The following is a 12,915-nucleotide window of genomic DNA, read 5'->3' as shown; positions in this document are numbered from 1 at the left end:
TCAGCTGCAATGCTCAAGCTGCACACTGCTCCTTGTTTTATAAGTGCCATAGCTAGATTTCAAAAATAGGATTTATGGGAAGACACTGAAAAAAGGACATGCATGCAGTTAAGCTAAGTAGACTTTTGAGGATGCCATTTCAAAAGGAACACTCTTTAGGCTTCCGTATGCAGTGGTGAGGAACCACAAGCCTGAGGGCCAAATCAAGCAGCCACCCCCCCCCAGCCCACCTATGGGACTCTTCCCAGGCATCACCCCCTCACCAGTTTTGCTCTGCACCCTCCTCAAGGGGCTTTGCCTGGCTCGAATGCACCCTCAAATAATGCCATTTGCTTGCCTCTGTGGGCAGGCAGGGTAGAAGCCTGTGACTTTTGTGCAAATGGAGTGTAACCTGTTAGCACTGCTCTACCCTCTTTTGATCTTTCAGTGTAAGGGCTACCCGGAAAGCCAATTTAAAATTGGTTAATTGGGCTGCCCTTAGAAAAAGTTGCATAGGGATTTTTATATGATGTTTCACACACTCTCCCATACACATGCATGCACTGATGCAGTTTTAATAATTTATGTTTGTAGGGCATGTAATCTCAGAACGCCCCCCCCCATTTAGTGGGAGTAGTATTTTAAATAAGAAGGTAAGAGGTTGTGCATATCTGCACCAGTTATATCACTTCCCTAATGTAGGAGTGCTCTATGTTCGTGGGGGAAGCACTCACAAATAGCTTAGATACTGGAGGCACATGAATGCTTAGCTTGTACACAATACTAAGCCAAACCATGCCTTAGCATGGATGCTCCCACAGAGGAGACTGTGGCTTCTTTGCTCCTCCTCCAGTCCTTCTGGTGCTGTGAGCTAAGCCACTGGGTCATTGTCTGCTGTGGAAATAAATGCCTCAGCGAGCAGGAAACGCATGTCAAATTCACCACACTTTTGAATTTGTGGCTGGCTTCAAACTACGATTTAAGTGGTAACCCCCTGCTATAAATGAGGCTTCCTTAACTAGATACATGTCTTACCTAGATGCCTATTACTGCAAGGTCTTTTCCATGTCCCTTAGATGTTAAAAATGAGTCAAGGACAGAACAAAACCAAAGTTCAACAGGAGTCATTGGGAAACTGCACGGGAACAGACAAAAACCAGGAGAGGGTTCAGTTTGGCCCCTAGGCCCAAAGTTCCCCCCTCTTGCTTAAGCAGACCCACACTATCTGAATTGGGCAGACCTTTGAACAGTGTTTACCTAGGGCACCTGCAACCAGCCCTGGGCTATGGCACATTCCATTGTGACTGGTTGTGGATTTATAATGGAATGACATGGATGGCTTTTATAATCAGAAAAACACACTGACCTTAACACTACACAGGTGGAGCAGCATAATGACTCCTCAATTGTAAGTGCATCAATTCCTGGGGAAAAGTTCAATGAGGTTAACTCAGTATGTATTCCAAAGTGACATATTAATACAGAGACATATATTTATGAAAACAGAACATTGTGTTTTGCCCCAAAATATACCTCCTCCATTCCAATGTGTATTCATTTATGTTTGGTGTGTTTTATGTTGCTTTTTATCATTTTCCTGTTAACATATTGCTGTAGACTTGGATGCTAAGCCAATGAAACTTGCACTGTTAAAAACAACAGAAAAGCTTTGAAATAACTTGAAAACATATTGGAAAATGCAGTTAAAAGTTATTCATTTGGTCTAAGAAAATCTTATAACGAAATCAACATTGTTGTAACAATGACCAAACTGAAAGTACCACCAGAAAAACCTTTTCATTTAAATCTATATTCTTAAAGATTTGCCTCTTGATGGATGGTGCAGTCCATTAAACACTAAAAATTAGATGTTTCTAAGCTTTGATGAAGCAAATGGGATTTAGATCTCTCCCCCCCCCCCCGCCAGGATTGTACAGTAAACTGCTATTCATAAGGTGGCTCAGTGATGGAAACTATCTGCTACAAGGCAGTAAAAGGGGAGAGGAATGCTTATCAGCAATTATCAGAAGAAGGTTGTGGAGGCAAGGCCACTGCAGTCAGGAGTGCGCTGTTGGTTTCTGCTCTCTTCACTGTGCAGCGAAATGCTTGTCACAAGACAATGTTTACATTCCAGTCAGAGTTGCTGTTGGAGTTTCTCACGGGAAAGGAGACTGGATGTGACGTACACTGGTTTCCTGTTTTTCACTGTTCACACAGTGTTTCTCTCCGTGCTTTAGAGGAGAGAGGATGCTTTCTCTGCTCCGGCAGAGGCAAGATGTTTTTCTGTAATCTACCAGCTTTGAAGTGTAAATAAAGTAATATAGAGTATGTGGCACGTACTCCTCATCATTCCGCTGTGCTTGGGACACTGCAATTTCAACATTCCTGGTTATGGGCCCAGAAGAAAACGCAGTCATCTTGAGAATGGAATTTAGAATTCGAATCAGAATGCCGGCAAAAGGATCAGAATGCAGAGGGACGGATCGGACGGTATCTGCCGTCAAGATGATTGATGAGGTATGTGCTCTTGCTCCGGGCAGCCTGCCAGCTCCTAATTAATGGCTTTATGGCTGGACTCTGAACTTTTAATGGCCATTTTGCCGGGCACGGGCAAAGGCTCAAAGGAACAAGCTCCTATGCTGGGGAAAACCGAAAGTAACTTTTAAACGTGCTTTTGGAATAAAGCAGCTGCAGAAAACAGTGACGCAGCTTGATTTAAGGCAGCAGAGAGAAAGCACTTTTGAACTTGCCTTTGGAATGAGGCTTGAAGCAGCAGAGACGCAGCTTGTATAAAGCAGCTTGATTTAAAGCAGCAGAGATGACGCAGAAGGCTAATGCCAGAGTCATGATGGCTAGCTGCAGAAGGCTGGCTGATGCACGTGGGGAATCTGATGCCAATCAGCCACATGCTCAGCTCAGAGTAGCCTGTGATACTGCCATGATTCAGAATGAAGCAGACCACCAGGGTGATAGCTGCATGGGTAAGGGGGAGTCTTCACAGACGTCATCCCAGAGTGCAGTGGAACCACTAGATGGCGCCAAAGCTTTGAAGGCAGTGAAATGCTATTTGTGTGGACGTCTAGGCCATATGAAGAGGGAATGCAGATATCCCAGGGCCAAGACAGAGCAGCGCAGCGGAAGCTCATCGCGTGGAAAAGGCCAAAGCAGAGGCAAAGGTCCGGTGTCCAGGACAACGCAGCACAAGGCAATGGTCTCACGCTTCACTCCAAAGGTTGCAAAGGTCCAGAAGACATCTAGATCTTTCTTCGTTGTTGATTCGGCTGCAACCCATCACATGTGCAACGATAAGCGACTGTTCGTGTCTTTTACACCACAGGAAGGTGCAATTCACCAGGCAGATGACCACACAATCCCCAGTAAAGGCTACGGAACTGTTGTTCTTCACAGTTTGGACTTATCGATAAAAGATGTGCTTTACGTACCAGATGCCAAACATAATCTGCTCAGCGTTGGACAGCTGAATGAGCGGAAAATTGACGTTTCCTTTAAGAACAAAAGGTGCATCATCACAAAGAAAAATGATTATGTATTGCATGCTGAATATGTTGATCGTTTGTATGTTTTGTATTATGATGATGTTGTGCAGGATGACACTTGTTGCATTGCAGGTTCTAACAAAAGTTTGCATGCAGAATGTATTCATGATTTTCATCCAAAATTTGGTCATTTGAATTTTGAGGCAGTATCTAAAATGCCTGCCTTGGTTGAAGGTATGACTATTAAACCCTGCAGGTACCACATGAAGTGCAAGGCATGCGCAGCAAACAAGGTGAAAATGGCTGCGAAAGGTAAGGTGTCTAGTAGGCAAGCTACAGAACCATACCAAATTGTTCATGCTGATTTGGTTGGACCACTAGCGCCCTCTTTGGGTGGAAACAGGTACTTCATGGTTCTCATTGATGCATTTTCCAGGTATGTTTATGTGTATAATCTCAAGCAGAAATCAGAGGCTTTTCCAAGGTTCAAGGAATTCTGTGCTTGGTTGGAAAATGTGCATGGCAAGAAGATAAAAATTCTTTTCACTGATCGCGGGGGGGAATTCACTTCTCAGCAGTTTGAAGCTTTTCTGTCTGAGAAAGGAATTCAACACGATTTGTCTAGTCCTCGCTCGCCATGGCAGAATGGACTTTGCGAGAGGGCAAATCAAACATTGCTTCAAGGGTTAAAAACCTTGCTGCATGATGCCAATCTTCCAGAGAGTTATTGGGCCGAATCTCTCTCGTGTTTTGTTTACAGTTATAATCGCAGGTTATCTTCAGCGATTGGTTGTACCCCCTATGAGAAGATGTTTGGCAAGAAACCATACATCAAACACATGAAGATTTTTGGTTCTGACATGTGGGTTCACTCACCACAAAACTCCAAGTTAGACAAGCGTGGTTTGCATGGTATCTTTCTAGGTTATCAGAAAGGTTCTTACAGAATAATGATGACTGACTCTAAGACAATTAAGCTCACAAGAAGTGTTGAGTACAATGCCAAGTGGGGGGAGAATGTGGGAATTTTCCAATGTTATCCTGATGACAGTGATGAGACTGAGGATAGTCAAAAGCAGCCACAGCAACCCACACCCACTGATGAAGGTTCTGATTCTGAGTCTGAAACTGAATCGGGTGATTCAGAGGATTTCAAGAGTGCGAAAGCCTCTATGCGACCCTCTGAAAGCTCTGATCAAGAATTGGAAGAACCATTGTTCACAATAGGTCACTTTTCTCCCAAGAAGGAAGAGGAGAGTGTTGAAGACTTAAGGCTGATTTGCAGGTCACAAAGAGCAACAAAAGGCAGACCTCCAAAGAGATTTGCTGATGAGTTTGCCAAGATAGCAGTAACAGCTGTTAAAAGCTCCAAGAAGGTATTTGAACCTTCAAGTTTCCAAGAAATCCAGGATTTGGATTCAAAGGAAGCTGAGCCATGGTTAAATGCCATGAAGGCTGAGCTTGATTCCTTGGAAAGGAACAAAACATGGGAACTTGTTCCAGTAGTTCCAGGAATGAAACTGCTTGGAAGCAAATGGGTCTTCAAAGCGAAGACTGATCAAAATGGCAAGATAGTCAGACACAAAGCCAGATTGGTAGCCAGCGGTTTTGCACAGGTACCAGGTGAAGACTATCACGAGACCTACTCACCCACAGTGAGGTATGAGAGCATTAGGCTTATGCTCAAGCTAGCTGCAGAGGAGAATCTACACATTAGTCACCATGATGTGAATACAGCTTTTCTGTACGGATCTCTAGATGAATCACTTTATATGCTTCCACCTGATGGCGTACAGGTAAAACAGGGATTTGTTTGTGCTCTGAAAAAGTCCCTTTATGGTCTCAAACAAAGTGCACGGTGTTGGCACACAAAACTCACTGAAGTATTGTTTTCTCTAGGTTTTAAGCAAGGGAAAGCTGATCCATGTGTATTTGTCAAAGAGGAGGGGCAAAAGAAACTGTATTGTTTGTTTTATGTTGATGATCTTTTATTCTTTTGGAAGGATGTCACAATGTACAATAACGCCCTAGCTCAACTGAAAAAGCACTTTGACATGAAAGATCTTGGTGAGGTAAACAACTACCTATCTCTGGAAATAGAGAGAGATCAAGATGGTAACATTCTAGTACACCAGTCACGGAAAATTGCTGATGTGTTAGGCAAACTAAACCTGATGGATGCTAACCCTGTAGACACACCGATGACAACAGGTTATCAGGTAGATGACACTGAAGAAGCATTTTCTGACACTACTCTGTACAGAAGTGTGCTAGGCAAGCTAAACTTCATTGCCAGATGTTCAAGACCAGACATTGCTGTTAGCTGTAATTTGCTAAGCGGACAAGTCAACAATCCTACTGTTAAGGATTGGAAAGCTCTGAAACGTATAGCGCGCTATTTGAAAGGCACTATGCATTACAGACTGAGATTTAACAATCAGAAGTCTGGTGGTCTTGAGATATTTGCAGATGCAAGTTTGGGAAGTGACACTACAGACAGGAAAAGCACGTCTGGAGTTTGCTACATGTACAATCAGGGTCTATTTGATTGGTCATGCAAGAAGCAAACAACAGTTAGCTTAAGTACTTGTGAAGCTGAACTGAATGCACTGTCTTATTCACTCAAAGATTGTGAATGGTTGTTACAATTGTGCAAAGACATGAAAATTCCTGTCAAATGTCCAATCCAGGTTTACCAGGACAACAAAGCATGTTTGGCTTTGCTGAATTCTGAAGGTTGTAAGCAAAGCACGAAGCACTTGCAATTGAAGGTGCAACATGCTAGGGAACGTATTCAGAAGGGACTCGTAACAGTGTCCTATATGCCAGGTAATGAAATTCCTGCTGATGTATTGTCTAAGATTGTATCAAGGGATCAACACTGTACCTATGTGCAGAAGTTGGGTTTGTACTGATATTGTACGAACACGCTGCCCAGTGATGTTCACAGAAAGGGGGAGGATGTTGGTTTCTGCTCTCTTCACTGTGCAGCGAAATGCTTGTCACAAGACAATGTTTACATTCCAGTCAGAGTTGCTGTTGGAGTTTCTCACGGGAAAGGAGACTGGATGTGACGTACACTGGTTTCCTGTTTTTCACTGTTCACACAGTGTTTCTCTCCGTGCTTTAGAGGAGAGAGGATGCTTTCTCTGCTCCGGCAGAGGCAAGATGTTTTTCTGTAATCTACCAGCTTTGAAGTGTAAATAAAGTAATATAGAGTATGTGGCACGTACTCCTCATCATTCCGCTGTGCTTGGGACACTGCAATTTCAACATGCGCAACTGCACAGTTGTTGAGCAAGGAAAGCTGCACCGCCCCCCCCCCTCAAAATTAAGGCAAACTCTGCTCACCTAAGGTCTCGGATGTATGTTGAAGCCCCACAGAACTTTGGATCTTAGCCACTGTGATGTAGCACACTACAGTAAAATCCATGGAGCTCATTTCAGTGCTTTATATTTTGGAGTGGGATGCTACATTCACAAAGAACAACAGTGTTTTACTTTAAATACCTAAATTCCATTTATGCCTGTGGGTTTTACATCCAAATAAGTGTGCTAAGAATTGGAGTAGCAGTGTAACATGCTAACTTAAATTTAACCTCTCAGACTAAAGGAATTCAGTGCAAGTCTTCACCCACTGATATTAACTGGTGGGGGTGAGGTGAGGCATTCAAATACAAGGGGTTGATCCCTATGGTATAGTTTGCTCGGGTTTACTCACAGCAGACCCGCTGAAATTGATGAGCTTAATTTAGTCATGTTCATGAACTGCAAGGGGTCTCCTCTGAGTAAAACATAGTTGATTATCACCCTGTGTATACACACTTTAGAAAACTCTTATTTATGAATTACAGTATTTGAACAAAAAAAATAAGTACAACTTTCAAGAGATTAACATAAATTACGGTGGTGATGACCACCTTCACCTTGATATATTGTAACCCACACCAACTCTCCCATCTAAATAGGGCTGATTTGTTGCAATTATTTATTTTCTTACTCAAGAAACAGAAGCAGAATTACAGGAAACTTCATTCACAATGGATGGATATTAACCGCTTAGGGTACAGTCCTATACTCAAGATCTGCTGGCTGAGAATTCAACAGATGCTCCACTATACTGATGGGAAAGAAGATAAATTGCCACCATGCTTCCCCACCCCCCCACCCCCACCCTGCAACTTCCTTCCATTGTCCTGGACCTTCCGAGTCAATATCAGGATGTATTCTGCTTGGGTATATGAGCCAGAACATGAGAGGAACCTTTGTGTGTGCAATTATACTGACTATCCATTTGCAATGAATGAAGGGTACTTGGAAAGGGAGGGAATCCTGTGTGGAATTGAACCAGCAACTTTCTGAGCCGTGGCATCACGGCCTGATCCTGTGTCTGTACCTGCTTTGCAGACTGCAAGGCTGAGCTCCCTTGTTTCTTGCTTGTGCCTTTCTTCCATTGGAGGGAGGGTGGGATGGAGGCAAAAAATAAAAATAAAAATCTGTTGGGGAGGATTTGAACCAGAAAACTCCTGAGAGTGTCTGTCACTGCTTTAGCAGACAGTGCCACAGAAGCACCTTCACGGCCCCTGCAGCAGCTGACTGGTTCTCTGTGTTTCTTGCACATTGGGGGCATGGCAATGTGATGACCAACCTCTTTGCTTTGCCTGCATGAGGTGACCCCATATAAGTGCTAGCAGAGGCTTATTTAGAGCAGGGCAACCATGTCCCCTACACTGGGCAGTGAGCCAATGTAGGCATTGCAGGGTGTCACAGCTATGACATAGTGCACATGCAGCATGGAAGGTGAGAGGCGGGGCGCGCGCACGCTGAATTTGGGCTTTGCACAGGGCACTGCTGAAATATGAAAGGCCAAAACCCACCCCTGGTGTGAGCAGCATGTAGGGGTTGGTGCTGGCATGGCCTTAATTGGGAAGGTTGGTAGAGTTCCAGGGGTGCTGTGGGTGCGACTGCCATTTTCATACTCTTTTGGAATGTTCTGGTTCTGGTTCTGTGCTTGCTTGCTTGTTTGTTTGTTTGTTTGTTTAGTATACCTCCCTTCATCCACAGTTCCCAGGGTGGTTCACAACGCAAAAGCACAAGGGACCACGAAATACATAATAAAAACAAAAACAAACTGATAACACACTCATCCGCAACACATTTAAAAGCATACTGGATGCTTTCATATTTCTCTCCCAGGCTGAGCATGTATTTAATATGACGGCCTGTCAGCATCTCAGCAGCATGTCCCTGGTCCTGGCTTATTGTGAATATGGGATTTCTCTAGCTATTTCGTTTCAGTCTGTGAAGATTCCTCCAAATATCAGGATGCGATCCAATATTCATTTTCTGCTTTAAGTGTTAAACAATGAATTTGATTATGTATGAATGCTAGCTAGTACAGTGGTGCCCCGCAAGACGAATGCCTCACAAGACGGAAAACTCACTAGACGAAAGAGTTTTCCGTTTTGGAGGTGCTTCGCAAAACGATTTTCCTATGGGCTTGCTTCGCAAGACAAAAATGTCTTGCAAGTTCCTGCGGGTTTTTTTTCCTCCCCCCTTTTTTCTAAGCCGCTAAAAGCCGCTAAACCGCTAATAGCGCTAATCCGCTAAGCCGTCAATGGGCTTGCTTCGCAAGACAAAAAAACCGCTAGACGAAGAGACTCGCGGAACGGATTCTTTTCGTCTTGCGAGGCACCTCTGTATCATTAAAATGACTCAGTATGGTTCAAAGTGTCTTAGCATGCCCAGTGGACTGAAGCTGAAGCTATTGAACATATCATAAAATTAAAACAGTGATATCTAAACAGAAAGGAGTGGAGGGAAAACCTGGCTTGAAATGTTCTGCTACATGCTGCTATATACTGTAAATAATTCCATTTAGCTACATTCAGTAGATTCTGGAGGAAGCCTGCCTCTATATATTGTGTGTGTGTGTGTGTGTGTGTACACACACACACACACACACACACACACACACACAGTTCTCCTTGCCCAAACTTCTAAATGCTAGGAAAACTTAAAGACTGGTGAAGAGAAGATTAAAGAATACCATTTATCCTAAAATAGGTGCAACACCCAGACAACGTGTGAGCTGCATTCCAACAACATCTGTAGGACCACAAATCAGTCAGCACTGTCTTTGAAAGATAGACTTCTGCAGCATAATTTCACTACCAGTTCAGCTCATTATGGATTCCTGTGTTTAAGCCTCACTGTGAACCTTAATCTGCATTTAAGCTCTGGGCCTACCTGTGATTGCACGTTGCAGGTCTATCTATGTGCTCTTATCATAAACCCTAACTGCCATGCTGAAAAAGGGACTTTCTATGGAATCTTTAATCAAGTCAAGTAACCTTTATTGGCATCACATAAGAACATTCAGAATACATTCAGAATAGATAGGCCAGTGCAATCTCGTCGCCACCCCAACAGCACAGTCACTTGCCAAAGGGCAGAAGAGGCAAGCAATCCGCCTCATCTCTGTGGGTTTCCAGCAAGGGCAGGATCCTGTAGCATACTTCAGCGAAAGAAAATAAAATAGAGGAACTTAGCTACTGTCTTGGTGAGCTCCTGGTCTCTCCTCTGTAATAAGAAGTGCATACCCCCCATTTCTGGTTTCCATGTTGGAATACATAGATGGTCTAGAAATTGTTGGCGGAGATCATCATACATTTTACATTTAAGGGCCATGTGAGCTAGAGTTTCCATCAGGTGGGCATCGCATGGGCAGATCCTGTCTCCTTCTGCCAAACCCGCAAACCTACCCCCAAAGGATTAGAATTGAACCTAGCCAGCAAAAAGGCCCTTCTTTCTTGCGGATTGAACAAAACTTGTAAATAATTAAGATTAAATTCCTGCGCCCAAGAGAGTCGAAAATAAAGGGGAGGGGGGACATGTTTTTCCCGCAGCTGAGATTAGTTCCTGGCGGTCTGTGTCCCACAGCCTAGTTTTTAACATGGTCTTGGCAACTGGGAAAGCCACAAAGCCCAGGAGATCCTCTGAAAACCCAAGTTGCTGTTTCTTTGTTATCCCATCTTTAATAAAATCTTTAATAAAAGTAGGATAGAAATAAAACTATGGGATGTGTGAATGACTTATGATGATAAGGCAGAAGAGAGTATAAGAAAATAATGGTGAGGACTGAGGAGAGATGCAAAGTCTGAGAGGATGGAGAGAAGAGGGAGAATGAAGTAGAGCAGCAGCAGAATAAGGGATAGGGATGTAACAAGTACGGGAGGAAAGTGGTTCAGGAGAGGGGGAGTGAAAACTGTTGCAGGAACTGCTGGGTACAGCAAGACACAGGACCGCAAGGGTTAGCCATGACACCAAAAGAGCAAAAACTGTTGGGGGCCTTCTCTATGTCACGAGACCCTCCTCCTCCTCTTATGCATAGAATATTACCAGGTATATAATGCTTACAAGTTATTGGTTCTAGACTTCCAGGTAAAGATGACACACAGACATTGTACATTTTACTCTCTCCACTAATTTTTTTTTGAACCAAATGTATTTCCCAATATTCAGTCACACAGGAGTGTGTGACCAAGACACAGAACCACAAAAGAAGCTAAAGAGGCTAAAGAGGCGGGGCTACTCAAATGAATACAGCCTTGATTTTCTATGGCTGGGGTCATCAAGAGCTGGTACACCCTTAATGCTAAACATGTGTACCAGTTTACATTTTTCCATGTAATTAACTGGTTCTCACTCCATTCCAAGCAATGAACTTGGAAGTACTGTTGCACTGAAGTCAAACCTGCCCTCTACCTATGTCACTGGATGGATCAGACCTATGTAACTATCTTAATTATCTTATGACACAAAATTTCTTGCAATAAACAAGTCCTACCTCAAGCCATCATAATGTAGGGCATCACCTAAGAAATGCATCAAATGCATTTTCTCAATGACAAAGTCCAGTGCAGGAAGATCTGCTTTTGTCCACAAGGCATTTTCTGGAATCATAGAATCATAGAATGATAGAGTTGGAAGAGACCACAAGGGCCATCGAGTCCAACCCCCTGCTAAGCAGGAGGTTGTGCTCTCTGCTTGTAACACACTATAGCCTAGGCCAGGGGAAAGCAGACAACAGAGCTCTGGGCTCAGAACCTTTTAATTCTAAGTGCATGTTTTCTGTACCTATCTCTGGTTGGTGGGTCACAGGGTTCTAGGAAAAACAAAAAAGACCCTGCAAACCTCACATCGGCCCAGCACTGTCCTCAGTGCATTGATCCAAACGTACGGGAGAGGGAACTGGACCAGGAGGACTTTGTTTCCTTCTAATTTTGTGTTCTAATCAATTGATTGAGATCCTTGAAAATCTGGGAGAAACCCCTGAGGATTTTTGTGCTCCTGTGAGTATTTGTAACACATATGGAAACCAAATGTTTAACTAAGATAGGCTATTAATAAATAAAATGGAATGTAGTCATAATTACATGCTAATATAAGCAGCTCACTGCAAGTTATAAGCAAGAGAAAAGATGAATTTTCTGAATTAAATTCACAGTGTTAAATGCAGCTATGTGACAGAAAAACCAACTAGTGATTGTAAAGATGGGCAATTTGGAAAGTTCTAGTCTTTGGGCAACTGATTCAGGATGTCAACTGATGCTGAGAGTAATAAAAAACAATCACAATATTTGAAGCTGAAAAAGAATCTGACTTGACAAAGTTTTTCTCCTTTAAACAAGCCTACCATTAAGGCCCAAAGTCACACATTAGAAATGGCTTTGTACTAGGATCTAGGGGGCATCTATATCCCACACCATCGTTGTATAGGAGGACTGCAGCTTAAATGCTTCCCTGCTGCATCACTCAAGGACTTGTGTAGGCCAATTAAAGCTCTGCCATTCACAAACAATGTTTCCACTCTCCCTAAAGAAATGCTTTGCCTTTTTGTGAACCATTATTTTTTAAAAATTGTTATTTTAACATCTCTCATATTTTTTTCATTTCAAAGTATAGATTCACTGCCCCCCCCCCCCGATTGATCTAAAGCAGTGATGGCCAAATCTGGCCCTCCAGCTGTTTTGGGACTACTATTCCCATCATCCCTGAACATTGGTCCTCCTGTTAGCTAGGGATGGTAGGAGTTGTAGTCCCAAAACAGCTGGAGGGCTAAGTTTGGCCATCAATGATCTAAAGGCACATGGGACTATCACCCTGCTCAGAGCTAAGCAGGTTTCTTTTTTTTTTTTTTTTTTTTTTTTAAATAATTTTTATTAATTTTCCACACATAAAATAAAGAACAGTATAACACAATATAACTTCATACTCATCGGTTCATAGCCTTTTTTCTTTGACTTCCCCATACCTCCCCATCCCTGCATCCTTGTTTAAAAATTCTTTAGCAACCCTTAAGTCCATTGTCTTAGTTCCTTTTCGTAAATATTTCTTAAGTTTTTTTTTGTTTACTGCTGCAATTCTTTGCTTCTTA

The 12,915-nt window shown here is 42.9% G+C and overlaps 1 protein-coding gene across 6 annotated transcripts in view; it reads right to left on the bottom strand.

Annotated features, from left to right (window-relative positions):
- HECW1 (HECT, C2 and WW domain containing E3 ubiquitin protein ligase 1) overlaps positions 1-12,915 on the bottom strand; it is a 199,079-nt gene that overhangs the window by 141,898 nt on the left and 44,266 nt on the right. The window contains exon 2 of one of the 6 annotated variants that reach the window (XM_079947509.1): positions 1,346-1,403. The exons of the other annotated variants lie outside the window; for them this stretch is intronic. Within the exon in view, the coding sequence (XP_079803635.1) occupies positions 1,346-1,372 (27 nt within the window). The 5' untranslated portion in view covers positions 1,373-1,403. The remainder of the gene's footprint in view (positions 1-1,345; positions 1,404-12,915) is intronic. 6 annotated transcript variants of the gene reach the window in all.

This window comes from Podarcis cretensis, assembly GCF_951804945.1.
Source record: "Podarcis cretensis genome assembly, chromosome: 12".
Taxonomy (NCBI): domain Eukaryota; kingdom Metazoa; phylum Chordata; class Lepidosauria; order Squamata; family Lacertidae; genus Podarcis; species Podarcis cretensis.
Note: the sequence above shows the minus strand (reverse complement) of the source record. Positions and strands in the feature narration are given on the sequence as shown.